The sequence below is a fragment of the Nesoenas mayeri genome, assembly GCF_963082525.1.
Source record: "Nesoenas mayeri genome assembly, chromosome: 6".
NCBI lineage: Eukaryota > Metazoa > Chordata > Aves > Columbiformes > Columbidae > Nesoenas > Nesoenas mayeri.
In genome coordinates, this window is record NC_137545.1 from 11,927,587 (window position 1) to 11,952,702 (window position 25,116).

General features: G+C 39.0%; 1 protein-coding gene across 1 annotated transcript in view; it reads right to left on the reverse strand.

Annotated features, from left to right (window-relative positions):
• Positions 1-25,116, reverse strand: part of SPAG16 (sperm associated antigen 16) — a gene marked incomplete at both ends in the record, with an annotated part of 350,679 nt that overhangs the window by 74,696 nt on the left and 250,867 nt on the right. The window contains 1 exon segment of the mRNA XM_080346699.1: positions 2,217-2,282. Within this exon segment, the coding sequence (XP_080202825.1) occupies positions 2,217-2,282 (66 nt within the window).

Sequence of the window (25,116 nt, forward strand, 5' to 3'; positions counted from 1 at the left end):
AGTTTCAGAAGCATGGCATAGTAAATAACTCAGATTTAATCAGTTTCACAGAGCTTAATGAGGATTTATTCAACTTGTATAAATGTCTTACTCTTTTTTCCTCCCCCTTCTTCTTCATACAATACTCTTTCCCTAAAATACCTGTTAATTTTTGGACACACTGCCTGGACGCCTCTCTGATCTAACAGGAATATTTGTTTTGTATTTTCTCTACAGGACACTGTGGAACTGGAATTTCATGTTCTTTCAAACTCCTTCGGGCACCAAGCAGCCTGGGACATGACTGTCGCAAGCCCACTGAAGTGATTTAGGAGCCTACTCAATCTGACCTATACCCTAAGCAGAAAAATGAATGAATCTCTCAGGATCTTTTACCATTACAGCACTGCACCCACAGAGTCTGACCCTATAGATAAGACTGCTGACAAAGAATGGGATCTGCACATCTTTGACATCAGGATATTATGTATACATATACACATAAATAAGTATATAGTCCATGTAGGATTCTGTCCGCAACCAGTCTTCTATTTGGCCATTGCAGACTTAAGAAACCAGACTTTTCCAACAAATCTTCGCCTGGACGCAAAGCATCTCTGGGCAGATGACTGCTGGCCACTCTGGAACTGATGCTGCACTTTTGTCCACACACTCCATGCTCAATCTTGAAAATCTTTCCAATGAAAATACTGTGGAGAATTCTAATGTTTCTATAAAACCTTTTTTTTTTTTTTTTTTCCTCAAAAAACATGCAACTTTTAACAAAAAGGTTTAACAAAATAATCGTCACTCAAAACACCTTAATTAGCTGGCTTAGGATATAATAGTTTAATTTCTTACTGGGCAAGCACTAAGAAAACAGTTATTTGGTGCTACATTTGGCTGAAATACAGCACTTCTTTGCTAGTCAGCCAATGGGGTAACTGTAACTTGTAAAACTCAGCACCAACTACTCAGTCTTTTCAGTAGTTTTCCAGTACATACAGGGTTAATTTACATAACAACAATTACAGCTTCTGAAATTATATTCCTCACTCAGTTTAATCAATGCTGCACTGGATGTTTCCATTTTTACTAATTCAATCATTGAGAATGTCAACCAATGATTTTAGTCTAGAGTTTAATGCCAACTATAATACTCTTTATCAAAATAACATGCTTATCTGGAAGATTATCAGCACACAGTCTTTCAGCTTCCTGTTAATCATTATAGGTCACATTAGAGCATGAGGCTCTTTGTAAATATTTATGTAAAGACAGTGTTACAGTATTGCTATAGTATTTTCCCCACAATTCTTGCTACTGTTAAATATTCTTTGTTCTACACCATGGTGTTTCAATATACTGAGGGGCAGGTTATGCCTGTCAAATATACAGATACACACATGTGGCCGAGAAAGAATTAGGACACCTTGAGAATTCCTGTGCTCCTCCTTGACATAAGATGGTCCCACGCTTTCTGCTACATCAACTTCTAGGGTTTGTCTAATAAACACCCAGGAATGACATAAGCAGATGGTATAGCAGTAGCTGATACTAAACAAGAGGAAAATATTCAGGATTTCCCACATTAAATACTGAGACCTTGCTCTGCAGTGAGAGCACAGGGATCAGGAATGTTGTTCAGATATTCTTTCAGGAAAGATGGAAGGAAGCTGGTCCCTGAGAGAAGAGGGTGCCAGTGGTAGCAGAACCCAGCACATTCCCCACCGCTTCCACACCAGTTTTCAAGAGCAGTGTGGCCAGCACCTCAAAGAAATATTTTGGAAAAATTAATTCCCTTCCAAAGTTAACAATCCCAACCAAAATGATGCATTTTAGGCAACAACTATAAAATTAACCATCCAGGCAAAAAAACTAACAGCAAACTTAATTTAAGCAAAATAGCTAAACGATAATGACAAATAAGAATGGCTTAAATATCATGCACTGATCAAAAGAGAAAGGAGGTAGGTGCAAAGTGCAAGGTGGGCACCTTTATTCTAACAGTCTCTGGGACTCTGCTCTGGCTGGCAGGTGTGTGCCACACTGAACTGCTCTAGAAGTCACTATTAATACTGAATTCAGCTGCAGAGGTATCTGTTTCACCAAAGTGCATGACAGTATTTGCCGGAGGAAGGTACACAATGATTTAAAAACCAACTAAACAACAACAAAACAAAACAAACCCCAACAAACAAGAAAAACCCCAAACATCATTCATAGACAGAACTTACCTTCATTTTGAATGTAGCATAATTGCAGGAATGCAGGTGACCATAGAATGTGTAAACATGGAGACCCTATGAATTAAACATAAAAAGAAAGCAATTAAATAAGTTATAGTGATATAAATAATTCTATAACCTTGCAAACAGAAAGACCTTGATTTTATGGCTGTGGGCACACCAAGGCACTTTGTGTGCTAAAGAACAGCTCCTGGTTGCTAGAAGAGCAACACATTTCTCACGATTACTACGGATATATATCCTTACATCACATAAAAGCGAGCAGAAAAACTACATTCAAATATCACTAAAAAAGTCACCTCCCTTGCTGGAGGGTTTGAATTAGTAGGTGTAATCACTGCTTCCAAAAGACTAAGCTCTTGTTCTTGAGCAGTGACTCCGTACATGTCTCTTGATCTTACACACACAATTAAAGTCTTCCTTAAGGAATTGCAAGCATGAAATCAAAATTAATTATCTTTTGTCATCTTCCACATTGGGCCCTAAGTGACCTACATAGTGCAGTAGCATATGTCAGATGTCATCACTGATATCTGACTTGTTCTCCCACTGCACGAGGCATCCAACCACAGCATCTCCTGCTAAAAATAAATAAATTAATAAATGAAGTCTTCAGGATGGGAAGACAGAGGTCTTAAAAATAGATGCACTTCTCTGTTTTCATAAAAAACACTGGTTTTGTGGGTGACAATAACAAAAATACTTTCTGTTAAAAGTGAAACCCAGCTTTGTACAGTGTAATCATATCCTGAAGAACAAGTTTTCACTCTGAGAAAACATTTTATTGGCACTGGAATTCAAGGACAATTTTTGAGGACATTTTTATGGAGAGAAGAAAAATTCCAAACCAAGATCTGAAATTCCTCGATGCATCCTAGTGGTCCTACTTTGTACTTATTTCAGCTCGAATTGGTCTCTCAGGAGAAGGCGTAACATAGGTTAATCATACCTCCATCATGCTTTAGAGTTTATACCATCAGCTTGATTCCATTTTTATTTTCCCCATTTGGGAAAAAAAGTCACTCCTACTCTGACGTAATATATTTAAATTCTCTTTTGCACAGACAAAACCTCCTACATTTTTATCATCAGCATGCTTACCAGTATATGCTCACTGATTGCAACAAGTCCTTTTCAGGAAAGCAGTTAATGAGGTTTGACCGCAAAGTAATTCTGGAGGACTGCTACTTGATAATACTCTGTAGCTCATATTACATCCCTGAACCATTTAGGAGAACTGAGTCCAACAAAACAGCAGTTAAAGAGGATTAGATTGCTGTTGTAAATATCTCAGGGGTTAAGGGCACGGAGGGAAAAGAGCTATTGAAGCTGAAGAGCAGTATTGACGCAGGAACATATGGGTATTCATTATCTGCAGATAAATTTCAGTTGGAAATGAGAAGTCAGTTCTCAAACAGTGAGATATGAAAACTTCCTTCCACTCCAAGTACTAGGGATAAAAAATTCTCATTAATTGTAAGATGCTGATTGAAAAGTCCAGAAATAAATTACCTTTTCCTGCATGTGATCTTTTTCCCTGAACTTGGAGACAAAGAAGACTTTCTATTCTTGCTTATATGTCATTAGAATACAAATTTCTGATAAACCCCAGGATTTAATGCTTCACCAAATTCCTTTTGTTTAGAAAACATCACCAAAAAAGGGCAGTAGGCTACTTTGGCAGTGCCATTCTGTATCTTATTGTATTTTACATTTACCTTTCTGTCTTGAATTAGTCTCTGCTTCAAGGCCACATCTACTATTTGAGATCAAACTAGGAAATTGGTATTAGTCCCATGCAACACATAACAAGAAGTGAATTGATTCTAATAGTCCAGAGCCTTTTCTGTCTTTAAAGAGCAAGTACACTTTAAGCACAAAAAGGTTGCCAGAGTGGAGTTCTTGAGTTCTCCATAGTTTTCAATATACTTATGGGGGGAGGAGGAGGGGAAGTGCTAAAAAAAGCCCACCCAAAAAACTTGTGTATTTACATGATTTCTAAATAATAACATATGAACCGATAAATCCTGATAAAAAGAAAATTTAAACAATTATTATCCAATTACAAATTGACTCTTGGAGTAGAAATGTGATTACACGAAATTCCCAAGACACTGATAGCCAAATTAAATTTGATAAAGATAAGGTAATAGGAGACAAAGATAACCAAACACATAGGAGCAGTCTAGCAAGAAAAGATTTCAAGGACATAAAATCTACTTTGTGGCCTAGCAGCAATATTAATTGTACCTGGACCATGGTAACAACACGAATGTTGGTACATGTTTTGCATGCTAAAAACAATCCTTGTAAAATAACTGCTGTTCCTCTCAAAGTATAGTATTTACCTTCAGACATTTTCAAATATCAAAATATACACAGCAACCTTTCCACAAATGCAGAAAAGGCATACTAACACAAACAAACAAAAAGAAAACTACATGGATGTTGTGCCACAAAATGAACGTGAACTTTCTGATTTCCCTTCCAAAATTCAATTCATTATAAATCATCTGAAAAGGATTTTAATAGTAATAATATTAAAAGCTAGACAAAGGCTATGGTTCTGTAAAGTGTTTCTCAATTCTATTGCTAAAACTTAATTTCCAAAGAGCCACGTTGTTTTTATTCAATGTACAACTAGTGTTTTCTTTATCAACAGCAGGAAATCTGAGTTTTGAAGACACAGATGCCATAAAAAAGAAAACTGGAAATCTTACTATTTAGATGTAATGTCCCAGCAAAATCAAACAGTAATCAATATTCTCTAGATTAGAGTTCATGTTAAGATAGCACTGAGCTTACAGCATCAAGAGCTCAGCAGTAAGGTAGTGATACCCCTTTCCCTCGTTCATTCTGCTTTTCAGTCTTTAATTATAAATTAATCCACTATAACACCACTAGGACCCCGTTGCATTCAATGTGGAACTGAACCAGGTGTGAAACGGCTGCCCAAGTCCCAGGCTTCATCTCCCTTGGAGCAAAGGTTGGAGCATCTCTTTTTTGGGGGGAATTTCACTGGAGTACCTTGCAAACTGGTCCTTGGCTGACTAACAGCTTCTGGTCACCCAGGACACAGCTGCACCTGTCATTTAGACAAATTTCTCTAAGGTTCAAGATGAGCAGGTGCAAACATCTGGAACTTGTATCATAAGAAAAAAAGCAAAGGAAAAAGGAAGAGCTTGCTTTGATATTAATGTTAGGGAAGTTGTCAGGGAAAATCACATTCCTTTGCTGCCACCTTCAACTCCAAGGTCTCACTGACCATTACCCACTGACAGAGATAACATTATCACAAATCCAGAGTGGGAGAAACAGCAAAACACCACAGCAGAACTCTGCAGCTGTAAAAAGGCCCATTTTCTCCACATTTAACCCATGGTGTCTATAGAGTCTCCTTGCCTATGACGTCCTAGCAGTATAAAGGGCAGTAAATTTTGGAGAATACATTATTATTGTTAACTGAGTCATCAAGTCCTGATTGAAATATTAATGTAGGAAATCTCAGCTATATTCACTCCTTGAGCTATTGCCCAATTATGTTAATAATGATACATTTTCCCTCCGTGGAAAATACACATATAACAGCAATATTCAAATCCATCCCCCACCAAAATCTGAAGTGTCCTCTATTTGTTATTAAAATGATCATTCACATGTGCTCACACACATATAATTTCCCAGTTTGAAACCCAAAAATTAACAGTAGAGACATTAATTGCCTGCCTTGGACTGGAACTATTTAAAAGACTTGAGATAGAGAAAACATTTGTATTTTTAAAATGCAATCCAGTATTGCAGAAAAGCAGCCTGACCTTTGGAACTATGGATCTGTGAACAGTCGTCCTTCTGCAAATGTAGTTAAACAAGGAGCCTACATTCAAATGATTTTTTGTTCTTACTTTTACGGGATAAAAGCCTAAGATTTCTGAATCAATAGTGGAATTCTGCTGTAAGTTCTCCTTGTTGTGTCCAAATAAATATATAAATACCAGGGCAAGACAAGACAGGCTGAAGACATAATTAATATATTACAGCTTCTTTGCACCTCTATAATTAAGTTCAACCATTAACTATGTAATTCAGCAGTTGAATCTTCCTATACTTACTTATTTGTTTTTACAACGACACTAACAACCCCTGTAACCTAACACACCATAATTCAAGTTCCTCTGGAAAAAACAAAATGCAGCCAAAACTTGTTGATCCTCATTTAAAAATTGATCATGTTTTTTAAACTCTGCTGTTTTGATTATTTTTCTGAATTTTAAATGCCTTGCTACACATCGAAGTCTGACATGAACAAACTTGCTTTGTCAACTACAAAATTCAAGATGAATCCATTACACCAAGCTGAGTGTAATATACCAGGTCCACTATGTAATGATCTTTAGTAGTCTGATATTATAGCTTTTAGATAAAATCTGAGTATAAGAATTATCTAAACAGTGCTCAGAGATTTGTTTGTAATTTCTTCTTTCATTTAGAAATTAACTCAAGTGAATGTGTTTATTTAGGACTGAACTAAAAAGAAGTGTTCAAACCATGAAGCACTCAACAGTGGAACTGTTAATCTCATCCTCTTTATTAGAAACAAACAAAATGCCTCAACGTTTTTTCAGGAAAGGTTTAATTTTATTTGGGGGGAACACCAGTACCTTGCATGACACTTCTGAAAGTCAAAGAATCTAATGCTCAGGAAGCTCACTTTGCTAGACTCGAACATTTCCTAAAGTGCACCGTCATTACTGGTTGTTGACTTGCTGGGGAAGATCCAACCTTTCTCTCAATCTCCCCTGCTGAATGTGGCCAAGGGCTTCGCTTTTTACAGCAAAGTGCAAAATTAAAATCCTGACTCCTACTCCTTATTCACGGCACGGTCTGTCTGCTTGCTCTACCAGCAAGGCACTAGCAGGCTCGGAAGGAAACGTGTGACACCTCCAGCAGAACTGCGAGCTCTGAAGTCGCTCCACGCCGCGGGGGAATTGCCTGCGTTGTTGCCTTGAAGTAGGCGTGCTGGAAACATCAAAAGGGCTTTGGATCTCTTTATTAGAGCACAAGCTATAACAAGGTAACTTTTAAAAGAGAGAAAAGTCTTTTTCATGGGATGTGACAGCTAATCACAAAAACTGGAGGAAAGAGTCTAAAAACATCTACTCCCCCCTCTACTTTTCACAAGACAGCTCCTGTCTCTTGCTCTCTCCTTTCAGCCCAGCTGCAGTAACTCACTTCAGCAGTTTATGCACCACACACAGTCTGTTTGCGTCCCCGCAAGCCCAGCCCAGCTGCTCCCAGCAAGAGCCACTTTCTTCTCCATCTGCCCCGTCCTCTCTCATCCAGAGGGCACCACTCAGAGCAAAACAAAACCACATCCACCTCCCAGCTACTCTCTTTTATGAGCACATGATGTACAGTATCTGTACAGTAAGCAGTGAACAAATTTGGAAAACAGTTTTACCATCTGTCACCACAGGTTTTACTCGATAAACTCAAGCACAGAACCTTCAAGCACAGAGTTTGCTTCTCTTTTCCTTGCTCGGAATAAACCCTGGGGGAAAAAAAATCATGCGCATAAGATTGTTGCTTGTTGTTAGACCAAGGATAAGGCCAGGGCATTACTCAGATGTTTTGTAATCCTGTATTTGGGGAACAAAATTAACTTCCAATGGTCTTTTGTGTGTTTTATTACACAAGGATTCACAAAGGCAGGTAGGCACACCAAAGCTGAAGCACATCAGCTGTTGGGCTCTTTGTTCTTATGTTGATCTCCCTTTTTCACAGATAGACTCAACCTACTTTTTATTTTATTTTATTTTTTTTTTTTATTGTTAAACTTTATTAACTACATATGCCTAAAGAAATAAGAAAGAATTTTGCATTTCTGTAAAATACATGAACTTATAACAATCTCCATTCTGGGAAGCACTAAAAATTGAGAAACGGCATTTGTCTAAAGCTGGTAGGTAATAGAAACTAGAAATGGAGATCTGCCTGTTAGCTAAGCCTAACACCGTGCTTTTCATCACAGCCTTCCTTTCACTTCAGAGTTAGTAACACCTGCTAATAGAAATATGGAAAAAACTAGAGTAACCTTGCTCTGGGACATTCCTGAATTATGTCATTTTTCTGCATTTGAACTGTCACCTGAATGTAGCATTAATATGTCTTTTGCACTGAATATGCAGTCGTATTCATTTTTCTTAATTGGGAAGAAAAGTATGTTTCTAGGCCAAAACCTTGCATGCTAAATCTGTTCAAAGTGAACCTCTAAGGCTCTCCTAAAAAACACTAAAAAACAGGAGTTTACAGTAGAAATGCTGACAGCTTATGCTCTTGCCAGCATAATATAACCTGACTCTAAGATAAATGTTTCATGAATTTAAAAAGTTGAAAAAATCTCCTCTGTTCAGCTTTGTTCTTGAGATGAAAGTGAATTATCTTTTTTCTTCTACTGACACTTGGATTTCAGTACTGCAGTCTGTGGAAGCCTGTATCCACAGGCAGTATTTAAACAGACTTGACCGCGTGGGATTCTCTCCTCACTAAACTCCTGTAAGAGACATCAAACTTCTGACTATATAAGGAGGAGAAAAGGTTTTATACTAAGCAGATACCTTCCTGTATCTACTTCTGTGAAGAGAGAGAAAAGTCATCTCTACTTGGAGAGATCACACACGAGCACAGTTCCACTTGCACAGCCATGATCAACCATCCAGGGAACAGGAGGCAGAAATTTATTTACTGAACCCATCATTCCTCTAAAAGAAAATAAATAGAAAAAAAAAATCGCTCAAAAATATTGAAATCCTTTCACTAAAAGCAGACCTGTATCTTATTCCCCCTGTTGATATTGGCAGACAGCTTCCGTAACAGAAGCTACTGCATCTTAACAAGGATTCATGAGGCAGGTGAACATACATCACCCTGTCAGCACCAAAAGAGCCAATTTTGGTAATTGATTCCTCCTGTTCACCACAACTCCTGGAGTTTAAACATTCCCGAGAGGGAAGGATCAGGGTACAAGAGCAGGGATGACCAGGGAAATCCCGTATGCTGGAGTCCATCAACTGCAGCCTTTGGAGCGCCAGATACAGCTTTGTCCCCCACAGAATTAGGCGGCCCATTTTTACCATAACTAGAGTTTACTTGAAATTAACTTGCTATTCCAATACTTTGCAAAACATAACAACCATTTTCAGGAGACTAATGTGTGAATGACAGAAACCTAGTAGGGACTGTTCGACATTAAACATTATGAGCTCTATTGCTTTAATGTAAAAAAAGATCAAAAAAATGAATTATAAACGAGCAGAAGTTGCTGGTGGAATATAACTGGAAAAGTTATGAGTGCAGTGAAAGCAAAAAAAAAGAAATACGGAAGAATTTCTGTTGGCTTTGAAAATGAAATTACATGAAAGCAGAATAAAACAATGAATACATAATTTAATTATATATGAGAAAAAGTGACAGGGCTACATGGGAAACCCTTCCTTCCCACTTTTAAAGGCAGAGGGTTTGGAATTTAAGTTTCATGCTTGGAAAGCTTCTACTTTTCCTCTGTTCAGAAACGAAAAGCATCTGGACTGCAAGAGAACTAACTCCAGAGGGCATGGGAAGCTATTCAGTTGTATACAGTTCAACTCCTGCATATTGAATCTACCACTCCTGTGCGTTGTCCTCAGTGTCTAAACTCAATAATTTTATTTCTGCATCTGCTAATCTGACTCTGCTCCTATAACAAAAGTCTTAAGAAATTACCAACTGAGCAAAGCAACATGATGCGCTATCTTCTGATCTTATCTGGAGATGAGAAGTTCAGTATCAGTCTGAAGGATTTTAGTCCTCTTAAATCTAGAAGCTCAGCTTTGGCTCAAATGCCAAACTGATGCCTTATGTAAGTTCATACTAGAACTCAGGTTATTTTTGCTAACAAACAAAACAAAACAAAACCACAAAATAACCCACAAAAAAGACAGTATAGAGGAAAATGCAGGTATACATATATCTTCTGCAATTTCAAATTCAGAATTCTGTAAGTCTTCAAAATCAAATCCACATCAATATTTTCAAAAGTGAGGTATTTTCTAGAGAAAAGAGAAAGTAAAGCAGGAAGGTCTGGGTAGCAATGGAAATGTAATAGTTATAGTTTCTAGTATGTCTGACAAATGCCTACATATTATTTAGCATTCAAAGCACAAATACTTAATTACTATCTCAGTGTTTCAACAATATGACGGTTAACTTACATTACATTTAGAAACAGGCCAACTTTGTCTCATAAACTTGCACATTTTATATGTTAGGGCCCCTACATATTTTTAGTCTCTTGTTTAGCTGAAATACAGATGTCATGTGAAAAGGCATCATCCTTTTTGTCATTGCCTTACACTATCATGAGGATGTATCACAAAATGAAACAGACCTGGGGTTTACTGAAGCTAGTGACAAAATTATTTCCAGTTTCACTCACAGAATGAGCACCCATGGTAATGCCTTTGCTAGAAAAACAACTTCCACAAGATGTCATGCTTCATTGCATATTAAATTACCTATGCCAATAAACATGTTCATGCTCAGACGAAAAGACGTGTAAACACATCCTTTTGACTTCCGTCATATTGTACAAAGCATCCCCATTGGAAGCACCTTGTGAAGCTCAGTCTAAGGATTACCAATACTACTTTCATTACAGCACTGCTCCCAGTAGAAACTTGTATTCAGTCTTGGTGGGAAAGGAATTAGACAAAAGACCAATTTTGAAATTCCCATCTGCTTTATAGAGCTTATTGGTCACTTCACAAAATTATTATTTTAATCATTTAAATGACAGTCTAGTGGTTTAGCTTTGTTAAGCTTATTAATATTTGCCAATAAACTTAATTAACAGGAATACATATTATTTTTAATCCATCAATACTGGCACTGTATCTGGTGACTGGACTTACAGTACTATAGAGGTTGCAACTATTTATGTCACCTTTAAGTAAACTGGGGGCTGAAGGCTGAAATCAGAACATCTTTACTGGGAACATCCCACAACAAAACAAATGTCATAGTAAGTTATAAATACATACATATATACATAAACACATAGTCCTTCGTGTGCAAGAAGATAAGTCAAATAGTAAAAACACTGGAAAAATTTATTCCAAAGCAACATAAACACTTTCCCCAAAATGTTTTTTTTTTCTGGTGCTAACAAGGTTATTGGGGGCAGGAGGGACAAAAATATTTGGCATTTGAGAAGCAAGAGCTTTTAATCTGTTTTAGCACCATTTTCCCAAGATGTTCACACCATGGCACAAGACCATAGCGATACTGAATCATAGAATCATTTTGGTTGGAGAGAAGTAAAATTCCTGGAAGACTTTTCAGAGACCTCTTGCAACATTACAGCACAATTACATTACCTCTTAAATTAAAGCAAGCTTCTTTCAAAGTTCAGCCTAACTGTCAGAGTTGCCAGGATTAGATCTGGGACCAAACGTATTATGACTAAGCTCAGTGCTGTATTTATATATTAGATCCATTATTCAAACAGCTCAAAGGACACCATGAGCTTGATTTTACATTGACAAAAACTCCCCATGAAATATCTTTCCTGGGATTTTTCTCTAGTAAGGCTTGTGGCGTGGGCTCCTATCTGAGCAGAAAGAAAATGGAAACAGCAAGTTCCCATTAATAGAGTTATATCATGTATGTAGCCTCAGACAAAGGAATTCCAGCATTCGGGTTTTGTGAGTTATTAACAGCAGTCTGCTCTGTAATTGTCGGTGAAATAATCTCATTGACATATACAAGTTAGGAAATAGAGGTCTCATTAACAAAGCCTCTAGCCTTTATTAGATCATATAAATAACCAAGAGAGCCTGCGAAAGATCGATTACAGCCTTTAAACGTTTACAGAACCAGTGTTTAATTAAGACCATTTTAATATGCAAATCAAGCCTAATTATCATCATTTGTTAATGTTAGTCTGCCTGAGCTCTAAACAGCCTCAGCTGCAAATATGGTAACAGTATCGTATTTTTGCTGCCTTTTTTTTTTCCTAGGAGGAACTGCAGAGGCAACAATCAAGTTGTGCTACCAGGATGTACGAAGGCTTTCGAAACTGCATTTCCATTTACCTTTGGGAGATGAAGGTCAAAAAAGTGCTCAGCCTAGCATAAAATCTAGCTGAAATGTTATGCATTTCTTTACCCACTATTTTGTAGAGTGCTTTAATTAATGTATTTCCTTCAAAGTATGTAACTCCTCTGGGAGCTTCTTTTGATGAAAATCTGCCCTTATTCAATGCAGCGATTGAATAGATGGGTTTCTAACACAGGCCATTGTCACTCAGAAGCTGATATTGGGACTTTTTTTCTTCCTACCTCCTCTGGCCCAGGAATGGCAACTCTCCTATGCTGAGAAGCCACATTATGGCAAAACTCCCAAAAATTAAAGTGTGAAGCAAACAAGAGAAGAACATAGCCTTCAGCAACACAGTGGGAGGATCAGCCGGTGAGGAATACAAAGCAGCACGGGAGAAAACAAATGTCTGTGTTCTGACTCCTCAAGTACTAAAATTAAAGCCTTGAAGCCCCGTGAATTTGTTTTGGGAAAGAGGGTGGGGCAGCTGCAACGCAATCTGGGAAAAATCATTCCCTTTTCCCTCCACTGCTGCTTTCCTGCCACCACAATGAGCTGCACAGATTAAAATGAAGAAGGAGAACCACTCACCATTGGGCAGTACTGTTTAGCTGTTGAATGCTTACACATTGACAGTGGGGGAAATATGAAGTGTTTCTCTTTGCAACATTTTACAACATAGAAGGTAAGTTCTTTACTTTTCTTTACCATTATCTTTTCTTTCCTTACATTCCTGAGTCTTTGGACCCTGTACCTGCCAAGGCCTCAGCTGGTTGAGGGTAAAAGAAAAGCCTTCTGCTCTTACTGATTCTATATTATACTGGGTATTTCTAAGTAATTTACATTCTCAGGAAAAAAAAAAAAAAAAAAAAAAAAGAAAAAGAAAAGGACATGCAGTTACAACAGGCAATGAGTATTTTAAGACAGAATGAATAAAAATGTAATAATCAGAGTAGAAATAAAATGCAGGAGACAACTTGAAAATCTGGGAGCAGAGTGACTTTTACCCAGAGTCTTGAGTGAGCAGTGGATAGAAGGACTTCAGACAGAAACTACACCTGGGTACAGCGCAGAGACATGGTCAGGTAAAGATCTATGAGGCAATCACTTCCTAGCTCTATGAAAGGTCCTCTCTGGAAATGATCTTGGAAAATCAAGCATATTGAATAAAACCTGTGCATGCTATTGCTGACACAGCAAGTCTGCACAGAAGTTGATCTAGGCTAGGGGACAAATTCGGGCAAGGGGACAAGCCGTGATAGAGCAGGAGCACTGAACACTAGTGAACCTGCAGGCAATGAAGAACCAAGCCACGGAACACAAAGGTGTTGAAGGGGCTGCCGAGAGAGCTGGCAGGTGCTGAACCTGGATTTGTAGTGTGTTCCACTGAGAGCTGTGTGTAAAGGCGGGGGTTTCTGCACAGAATGATTGTGGGAGCTGCTATCATTTCTGAACACCTGAACCTGCGAAACCCACAAAAAATTTAACATAATGATACATGGAAGGGAGCATCTACCAACTCCAGTTTTCTAAAGCTCTCTATTAACTGTAATGAAAAATGTTGATGCTTTCTTACTAATCCTTCATTATACAAAATGCCCAGGATTTTCACAGAGCCTGTAGAAGCCTGAATTCCTGTGGAACTTTATGTAATGAATGAAACAAGTACATTTTCAGGAAATACCTGCACACACAAGAGCAGGGAAGAAAGACTTGAAAATACATGCAAACTAAGGCACATCTAGTAGGCTTAGTGGTGAAATTTTGTGTTCAGACACAGTGTACACACAGTTACACCACTGAGCTCTGAGCTACACCCCCAGGACTAGGACAGGGAAGAAGAGAAGGTATGAGCACTTCAAAGTGCAGTTCATTCAGTCATTTTCTACAGCACTGAGATGCTGCCTTGGTTGGTTTTTCCTAGCGGACGTTTTCCTAAAAGGGGAACTCAACGGTGCTGATTCACTTCATACAGCCAGTAAACTGACAGCAAAGTAAAACGACCAAGACAATACTTGAGCCACTAACTTGCAGCCGAGGGTTCCCACTCATTTTCCAGGTCACCTTCAGGCTATTTATTAATACTGGATAACAGACAGTCCTTCCTGAAGGAAACAGGTGGTTATGCCATCCATAAATATTATTTCATGTTCTCAAGTCTAAACTTGCTATCTGTATTAAAAATAAATGAAATACATTTTATGTTTGACATATTGTATGGTCTCATTATGCATATAAATGTCCATTCACTTCTGTATCCTGCTGAAGTCTTGCCCTTAGTGTTTCAAATCTGCCTGCAGCTCTGGTGATGGAAAGTTAAAAACATTCCCAAACTCCCTTCTATCTCTTTGAGTGTTGTCATGTGCACTCAACAAGATGAAAGAGTACCTGAGCCACACACAGATCTGATAACTTCCTAAGATATACAGCCGCATCCCAGGAAGCAGATATTACTGTCAAAAACCAGACTTTTAAAAAATAATTCAGAAAAAAAATTATCTGCATTAGACATGCACATCAACAATCCTGCTCCACAACAATGTTCAGGCATCTACCAAATTAAATGCTACTTCTTGTGTAATGATCATCTCAGTATTCAATCATTTGAACATCCAAGTTTCAAGAACATTATTATAAGAACTGTCATAAATAAAAAGTACTACTTACACAGCATTTTACACCCTGCAGCAGACCAAGCCTCTGTTGAAATTTTACTCTCTAATGAGAATGGAATTAGTGCCCATTGTAAAATGTAGAAAAAAAGAAGTACAGTGGCACACACGGCTGAAAGCTGTGGGAGGAATCCTGGCACCATGTTCAAGCAGAGCAAGGCAAAAGCAAATTCCATTCCATTACTCAGATAGAGTGAGCACTCAGCATGACTGTTGGCCTATTAGATATGTTTTCCAGGTCAAAATTTTCAGCCACATGATTTTGATTAGTAAAGAATGAAATACAACTTAAAGTTTGTCTTTTCAGAAGACGCCATTATATTATTTTGTAAATGAGAAAGGCTACTTTATTTTTTCTATGCTTTCAGTGTGATTTGATTATAAAGCCCCAACAAAAATAAAACACTCTTCTATATTTTTTTCTTTCTCCTTTCCTGTCTCCTTCATCATTATGGACAGTATAAGTAATTATTCCTAGATCTGAGAAGTAGAGCTATTTCATTTATTTTATTGGGTTTGTAAATTTTCAATTTAAGTCAGATCTTTCACAGAATCACAGACTGGTTGGGGTTAGAAGGGACATCTGGAGATCATCCAGTCCAACCCACCTGCGAAAGCAGGTTCACCAGAGCAGATCACACAGGAATGTGTCCAGGTAGGTTTGAATGTCTCCAGAGATGGAGACTCCACCAGCTCTCTGGGCAGCCTGTTCCTCTGACACCCCAAAGTAAGGAAGTTTCTCCTCATATTCAAATGGAACCTCCTGTGCTACAGTCTGTGACCGTTGCCCCTCATCCTACCATTTGACACCACTGAAAGGAGTCTGGCCCATCCTTTTGACACCCACCCTTGAAGACGACATTTATAAACATTTCCTTATTGTTGAAACAGACACACAGTAAAGATTATTTTTTTTTAATAAGAAAAAAATGTATAAAACAAAAAGAAACTCAAAAGGAAAACATATGAAGTGCTTTCCATGCAAATGACCTACTACTCGCATTCTGTTTCTACAAGTCTTCAAAAAAATTTTAAAATTTCAGCCAAAACACCTTGGTTTTGCTTTTGCAGCTAGCTCCACCAGGCTTATGTCCTTCTCACCCTGATTCTCTGCAGGGAATGGGCAGGGAGCAGGATGCCCTGTGCTCCCCCTCCAGCCAGCGGACACTCCACGGCAACACAGGCTGGCCTGGCTTGGTCACCTCGATATGTCAGGGCTCTGCCTTTTGTGCCAGCTGTGCTGCCGTACAACAGGGTCACCGTGATGACAGGGCAGAGCTCCAGAATAAATTCATGTCCTTGCATGTTTTTAAGCCACACACAGAGCACCTCTTATCCACAGTAAGAATATGTGGGCAGAATAGCCTCTTGGGTTTTGTCGAGGTGCCTGTCTACCCACTGTACAAGACAAGATGGCACAAGCAGCATTATACTCTGAGATATCACGTTATGTTCATTTTCTCTTCAGTGAACCAAAATGCAAATAAATGACTCAGAAACCAGCATGAAATGAGGACATATTACTAACAGGGGTTTATAAACATTATTTGTTCGAAGAAGTAACTCTCTTAACAATATATGACCTATGACTAATTTCAGGGGTCAAAGTGATCTTTGCCCTCCACTGTGTAGAGTATTATTCTTCTCTAAAGGAGTCCATAGGTTAATGAATAAAGTGTCAGCAAAGAAGAAACGGAACTAAGCAAGAAAATGCTTGTTCTTGGGCTCTGCTATAAATAATGCTCTCATTAAAATTCTGCCTTGGAAGAAAGGCAAGTCCATTAGTCTAGGAGCTAATTTTTACTGGCTCCTTAGATGTATGCATATTAAAAATTCAGCTTTTATAATTGCCAGCCATCAACCACCTAGTCAGTGCTGTTCTTGGAGTTTTTAATTATTTACTTCATTTGCATAGACACTCCAATTTATGATCAACCATTTAGTTATCAAGGGACAGTTTTAGTAATTCCTCTTTTACATTTTTATTTATTCCTTTTGTATCCCCACAGCAGGAGCACTGAGAAGGCCTTGCCCGAGTTGTGCTGCAGTGGGATATGCCCACGTTGGCACCAGCAGCCTGTCACCATGGCGTGTGGCCGAGCTTCCTGCATCCTCTCTGCCTGGGCCAGGGCAGGACACATGGTACAGCCACACAGCATCTGCTAAATGCCCGTATCCTCCTCAGAGAGACACAGCGGGGTGGCAAAGACAGTGCTCCTACCCCATAACTTAACCTCCTCCTCTTCCTCCTCAGCTGCTGAAAGTCCCTGTCTGGCACCATGGCGTCAAGAGAAGGAAAGAGCTCATATCCAGGAACGTGTAGCCTCTTTGCTACAGGTGCTCTTGCGCTTTGGCCCAAAGCTGGTTCTCCTTTGGGGCTTCTTCCTCCTCCCACAACCTTGTTCTGGTGTCTGGGGATACAGTTGCTGTGAAACCTCCTCCACTACCATCCTTCCTCATCACAGACAAGTCCCAGCCTTTTTCTGTTCATACTTCTAAGCAGACAGTATAAATTTCTCCTCAAAATCCTGTCTGCCCAGCTCTTTGGATGCACAAAAAGAAAACACAGGAGGACACAGGCTTTGAATAGAATGAGTTCTGTGGCGGCAGGGGAGCATGTCTGTCCTCCCTGCCCTGGGCAGACAGGCTGCGCTACCATCACTAATACACCCTTCAGCTGGACATTGAGTCCCTGGGCACCATCAGCCCAGAGACAGTTGTGAATCTTGAAAAGCCACCATTTTTTTTTTTTTTTTTGTTCATCCTTAAAAACAACTAAATTATCGAACAAAAGACATGTTATCTGTCTTGAGCGTTAACGACAGGCTCCAGCAACAATGGGAATGATTGATTTGTAATCCCTGGTATCATTGTGCACCTCCCTGGGTACCATCTCTGACAGCATTTTGCAGACAGGATACCAGACAGCAAATGCAAAGGGAGCAAGCAGCCTTGCCTGGCAGGAAGGGACTTGATTACCAATCCCTCTTTCTGCCAGGCAGAATTTCTTTGCTGCAATTCATACTTTTCAATGGGCTGTCTACAGACAGGCTCCAGATGGCTTTGGGGGGAAGTGAGGGCAATGACACTAGAGATTACAAATCAATCACTATTATAGAGCCTTTTATTTGGTAGAAACTTCCGAGCAGAAAACAGATACCAAAAATATATAATACATCCTGATTTTTTGTTTGCTGTTTCCTTTCCTTAAGCTTTTTTATGTCCTCTTTTCTCCTGACACCACTGCTTTCTCTTCTTTCACTGCTTTTTACTTCCACCTTCTGTGGTACATATTTCTCGTTTATACTTGATTTTACACTTCTATCATCTTTCTCACTGCTAACCTGCACCATCCATAGTTACCTGATATGGAAGCAAACCGTCATCTTTCTACTCTATCCTGTTGTCTCCCCTTTCTTTCACATTCAGATCTTTCTTCTCAAAAAATGGGGCAGTAATGCTGACAGAGAACGGAGTAAGGTCTACCTAATTTTTATTGTCTTGAAGCCATCTCATGTATCATTCTGACTGTTTTTGCTCATAGCAGTATGTTGGGTTTAGTACGATATGATCCACACAATAAGGAGAGAAGGTGACAACAGAGTCTGGCGAAAGATGATTGTAACCCCTCAGCCACAATATAAACCACGCAAAGCTTCCCATCCGTCAGGGCACACCCACGTTGCTGGGCACCGCAGGTGACACAGGTGACACTCCTCACCAGTGCATTAATTTTATAAAGGAGGTCACAGGTCAAGTCCAACCCAGCCAGAGGAACATACATTTATTCCAGAGTCTTCATGTGACAATAGCCCAGATCTGATTTTAATCATTTTTAGGCTTTCTTTATTGCTCTAACTCGTCCTCTTATCAACAGAAGTGTTGTCAACTGGAATAAGAGAGGTAGATATTTGACATAACATTTGTTAGGGGAAATAAAGACTTTTTAAACAATAAGCCTGATCAAGATACAGGTCAGGTTAAATACATCAACTGACATGCATTTGGTAAAATAAGTATCAGAAGTGTTGAAAATCACCTTTTAAAAAGCTTTGGTTTACTAAGTCAAACCAACTTTGCCAAAGTTGTCAAAGGAAAATATTTCAAAATTCTGGTGACACTACAGTTTGATTTTTCAGGACAGAGATTTTTGTCCATGTATTGATACACAAAGTTTTTGAACTATTGCCTTTTCATCCTAATCCAAGGAGGAAGTTTTTTTCAAAATCTAAGAAATATGTTTATTAAAAAAAGACTTCCTCCCAGGACTGGTGTCCCTTTATTGTTCAGAGATCCAAAACTAGGCTAAAACACTTGGATACAGATTTTTGCCTGTGTGGAGCATCTACTATGAATTTTCAAGTACACCTGCTATCGCAAGCAACACTTCTGAGTTACGACACTACTACCACAAGGTAGGGTACACAACTTGGTTCACGTCCATCTTGTTCTACCACCAGATGAATTACTACAGCCAGACAGTAGCACTTTTGTAGCAAGAAAAGAGCACAAAGCAGTGAGCTAAAGACTGCAAAGGAAACACTTCCCAGCGAGGGATGAGAGTACCGTGAAACCAGCACAGCTTATCCAGCTAGGAGTGAAGCTGAGACCCGGTGTGTCTTGCTAAAGAAAGCAATGCCCTTCACACCTCATTCAAACTCTTGAGAAACACAGTGAGATGCTGGAGGATTTTCTTTTACTTAAGTTTGCTCCGTTTTGGTATATCTCCAGTTGTACAGTGTTATGCTGAAGTCAAGTGAAAAGAAAGCAGCTGTTTTGGGGGAGCTGGCAGTGAAACCCCTGTGCCAGGGGATGAAGACAATGTCCACCAGGATGCTGCCTAGCATATAAGAGAAGTTTGTAAAATGAAGATGTTTCCACAGAAATATTTGGGGCAATCAGCATTTTATAATGAAATTATCTTCCATTAGATAATTCTCAAACAACTCTAAGAGAGATTTTGTGTTTAGGTTTCTAACACATCCTTAATGTCTATCATTATTTGGAAAACTATGAACAACAGTAATTGTGTTTATTGATTCAACTATTGGAAATCTTGAGGTTTTGACAAAATATTGCTCTTTATTATGCCATTTCTGACAGTTGAATATTGCTGAAAATAAATAGCAGGCAATTATTTTAATACACTCTTACTGCACATTACTTCAGAAGATTGTTCTAAATTGCTAAAGACAGAACTAATCTATCCAAATAGAATTATTTAATACCAGTATGGATTAGCATTATATAGTCAGGTAGGCAGAAACTATGGACAGAAACCATAACTCTTTTTCCATTGCTTGTCTTAAATTAAGAAAAAGAGGGCTGATTCTAGAACAAGTCAAAACATTGAATTTTATACCAGAAAAAACATGTCCTCCTTCAAAAACCTATGGTAATTTGGTGATGCTCATACAGCAATTTGATGATATTCAAAAAGCTTCTATTATTAGACACTATCTGCAATCTTTGTCACTTGCACCTGAAGGCTTGATCAGTTCTTCTAAGCTCATATATACAAGGGAAGTAGATTTATAGAAAAGGAAAACTTTTGTGTGTGTGTGTCTGCAAATGCTGGCAGTAAGCCACTGCTTTTTGGAATCTGGAATTTTATGCCTCTATGTTAGGCAGATGTTTATCTAAATCATTTAAATCTCTGTCTTTTCTGTTTTAGACACATTTAGTATTACAGGATGCTCCCTGAGTAACATCATACATTAAAAGTTAATTAAGAGGAAGTTAAAGGAGAAGGAAAGTAATTACTTTTTTCATACCCCCAACAGATATTTATTTCATTTTGGCAGGCTAAAAATGAGAAAAATTTGAATAAAGGTGTGAAAACCAGAAATACATATTTTTAGGGAAAAGCTTTATTATCCATTTCCTTGCAAGCTAATTAGGGAATGCAATCCACTTGCTAACGTTGAGTGAGACTAGTAAGAAATATAAGTTGCTTCATGAATATGTTTAATAAGCAAACTTTTCGAAAGTGGCACATCTAAGTCAAATAGCAGGCAGTTATGTGCTGTCATCACAAAACCAATCCACTTCTGAACATTACACTAGTAGACACTATTAATGGTTTTTTATGTTATTATACAATGTCAAATAATAACATCATTATAATTTTAGGTTTAATACAACTATTTACTCTTGATTACTAATTAACGTTCCTGAGAAAGCAAAATATATTTAGAAAAATGTGTGCACAAGTACTCTCCCACACTCGTACACGCACACTTGCTAACTTGCAGGTATGTATTCAACAAGTGTTTAACTCTCATTTATAGCAAAGCCCCACTCCACTGGAAACACTAGGATCTAGATTAAAAATAAAATTTTGATATCAATATGTGCATTTTTCCTCCAGAGAAAGAGTAATTTTTGGATTAAAAACAAACAAACAAACAGCAACAACAGTCTCGGTCACAGCAAAGCTGCTCTATTTAAAGTAGGACGGTTATTCTTCTAAAATAAAGCCCTCCAGCTCCAAAGATGTTCCATGCCCTGATGTCAGGAGTGCACGTGTGCCCTCGTGCCCAGCAGGCTGATCAGCTGCAGGGTGGCCTCATCCAGCCCAGCACGGTGAGAGCCCATAGGGGAATGTCAGCCCTGGCCACGCTCCATTGAGTCCCACTGAACCTCATCATCACGGGTCATGTCTGCCGCCCGTGGTGGCTGGGGGGATTTGAGACGTGAGGCTCCATGTAATTCAGAGAGGAACTGACACAGGGCTGATTTTTAATAACGTGATTAAAAGGGAACCAAAAAAAAATCAGAATACTCTGCAAATCCATGTCAGATCTCACAAAATCCATTTTTCAGATTTAGAAAGATTTTAGATGGAACAAAATTCACAAGACAACCTGCCCTAAAACCAAAATTATTCAAATACGTTACACAGTTTTTCCCAGGATAAAACTGCAGCTTCCTCGTGTTTTTTTTTCCCCTCAAAGCATCTTGCATTTCTTATCCTACTTCCTATGAATCTGTCATTTTTTGAAATTCAAATTATTCTCATTTCAAATATGACTGAAAACTATTAACACTTTAAGTGTGGAAAATAAAATACTTAGGCCTCAAGTTTCTTATGTGAAAACATTTGAGTTTACCCCACAGCCCTTCTCTGTGATGGTGGCACTGCAGGAGAGCCACAGAGACAATCATAAAATAGTTTGGATTGGAAAGGATCTTCAAAACACATCCTGTCCAACCCCTGCCATGAGCATCTTCACCCAGATCAGGTTGCTCAGAGCCCCATCCAGCCTGGCCTGGGATGTCGCAAGGGATGGGGCATCCACCACCTCTCCGAGCAATCTGTTCCAGTATTTTACCACCCTCGCTGTAAAAATTATCTTTCTCATGTCTAACCTGAATCTCCCCTCTTTTAGTCTAAAACCTTTACCCTTTGCCTTATTGCAACAGGCCCCACTAAATATTGGGGTTGGTGGGAGAACATGCTTGATGAGATATGTTTATGAGTTGTCCCAAATGCTGCAGAGCCAGTGAGAGCAGATCTCTCCATTTCTTATTCACCCACAGGAGAGAGCATGATGGCCAGGACCAATATGGTTAAGAATGTGGTTAAAATGTGAAGTGTATGATTGTATGCAAATCTTCACTAAACACAGAAGAAAACAAAGAAAAAAATATAGAAGTCTGTAATTTTCACTATTATAAAGATAAACTCCAAAATAAGTAGCAAGTAGCATTAACACCAGGGCATTTGTCAAGAGGCTGCCCGTGTCCCAAGGCATGGACTCTGAGGCAAGCGGACATTCTACCTGCATTCCCAAAAATTATCCAAGACTCAGACTTAACTTTCTAGGGTTCCACCTCAATCAGTAAAACCAGTTGCATGCCATTACTGAATGGGGCTGAAAAGGGGGGCCGAGGGGTTGGCAGATGGGCAGAGGGTCACACCTTGCCTTGTTCTTGTCCTGACCACTCCTGCTTTTCTGTGGCTTCTTGCTAAAGCCACTCTTGGTTGCTTTTGCAGAAACCAAATATAAAATAGAAGATATTTAAATAAAAAGATGACTGTGGCACAGTCATATCAGCATACATCACTGAGTACCTCTTTTCCTGTGCTGAGCTTATTCACAGTGGAAAATCAGACCATTGATATTTATTCTAGTCACTGACAAGGGATGATTATGTACAAAAGGTTTGTCACATTGCTAAATTTTGCATCTCGCCTATCAGTTTTGTCCCAGTGTTTCCAATCTGTGTGTGATAAATGTCTTCTTTTTGAAAGCTTATTGCTTCTCTATAAAACATTTTTGAGGAGAGAGGAAACAATCAGCTGAGTAAGGGACTGGCATGTAAAATACTATAATTTGCAAAACACTGGCCTGAAACCCACTTGGAGGCAGAGAAGCTGGGCTTGAGCCACAGAAGAGGGAAAACTGGAATGCAATAATTACATATTTATTTTTAGAGAAAATGAAAAGCTAAACAAACGATAAAACCAGTGTTTACCGGTAAATCCTTTCTGTCTTGAAAACCATGCTGAGTGATGCAGGAACAGTCAGTTCTTGGGGGATCAACTGGTGGTACCTTTTTGGCAGCACCTTGTTCCTCCTGTGTAAGTCCCGAAACAATTAATTTTAGTAGAGTTGCAGCAAACTGTTGCCGGAAATCTGAACTTGAGAGACAAGGAAGCTACTGCTGAAGCTTATTCTTCTGCCCTGGCTCTGAGATCACCCTGCAATCAAGATGGGCTCCAAGATTGGGCTCCTGAAAAGAAGCTGATGGAGCTCAGACCATCCAAACACAGCATTTGTGAAGGGATTAGCGCACTCATGACTGGATTTGGCATGGCAGAGTGTGCATGACTGGGATTTATGGTAGGGATGAGGAATTGTGTGCTGACTGCTTTGATAAATGTGAATCCTGAGGTATGGCTAATTGTTCTAGGAAAACAAAGGAGATACCATTAAACACAGGAGGAGAAAGCATACAGAGGGAATTCTGAAAGCGATGCCACAGCACTTCGAGGAGCAGCTTTGCCTCCAGATGAAGAGAATGAGCAAATGTTACAATGCAAGAAAACCTGGCTGTTAACAAGAGTGACACAGCAATTCACACCACTGATTGAAACACCGTCCTGGTGTTAGGAAAGTCCAGGCCAGAACGGTGACAGAGACAGATCTCTTTTAGTTGCTTCACATAAATTACAGAACGTAATCAGCACCGCCTTGTATTTGTTGCTGCAATGAGGGAACACGTGGGGTTTTCAGGCTACCAGCACAGACCATTCTCTTCAAAATGAGTCACTACTAGTTTTGATAATTTCACAATTACCGTGCTGTCACATTATCTCATCTTCAAGGCAACAAAGGAATGTGCACTCTCCTGTTTCTATAGGCAATACTAAATCCCACCAGGGCAGTCTACTGGAACAATTTTAAATAAAATAGTACAACACAAATTAGGTGCTGCCTCATTGCTTCTCCTTCCAATAGCCCATGCTAACGTCGCCCCATGTCCACATCAGTAGTGTACAACACCTGAAGCTCCACAGGACAACAATTTTTCATTCCACCTCCACCGTTTTAGCAACCAGGTCTATCTCACATTTGCATCAATTTAATCCCTTCCAGCAAATATGCCAAAAGACACAAATGGAGAAAAAGAATTCCAGAAAGAGAAAATGGAATTCGTATTTTAGGACCTCAGCTGAATCATCTTTAGATTATTATTATAGCACACCATGAGATGGCAAGACTCTTCCTTTTTAATGTGTTCTTTTTTCACACAGTCTACATCAATAAGAAAGGGTTGAAGGATAGATGGAAAAGAGGTGAGTCACAGAAGAGTTTGGATTGGAAGTGACCTTTAAAGGTCATCTAGTCCAACCCCCTTGCAAGGAGAAGGGACATCTTCAACTAGATCAGGTTGCCCGGAGCCTGGTGAAGTGACATACCTGCTACTCGTAAGCAAATTTCTGGCTGTGTGAGAAAGAGAAGCATCTCAAATTTCATATCAGTTTCATAGCAGACCAAGCATGCTGCCTCTTGAAATAACATATCCTCAACTCTTTATCCTGCTTATAAATGTGAAAGCTGAATTTAATTATAATC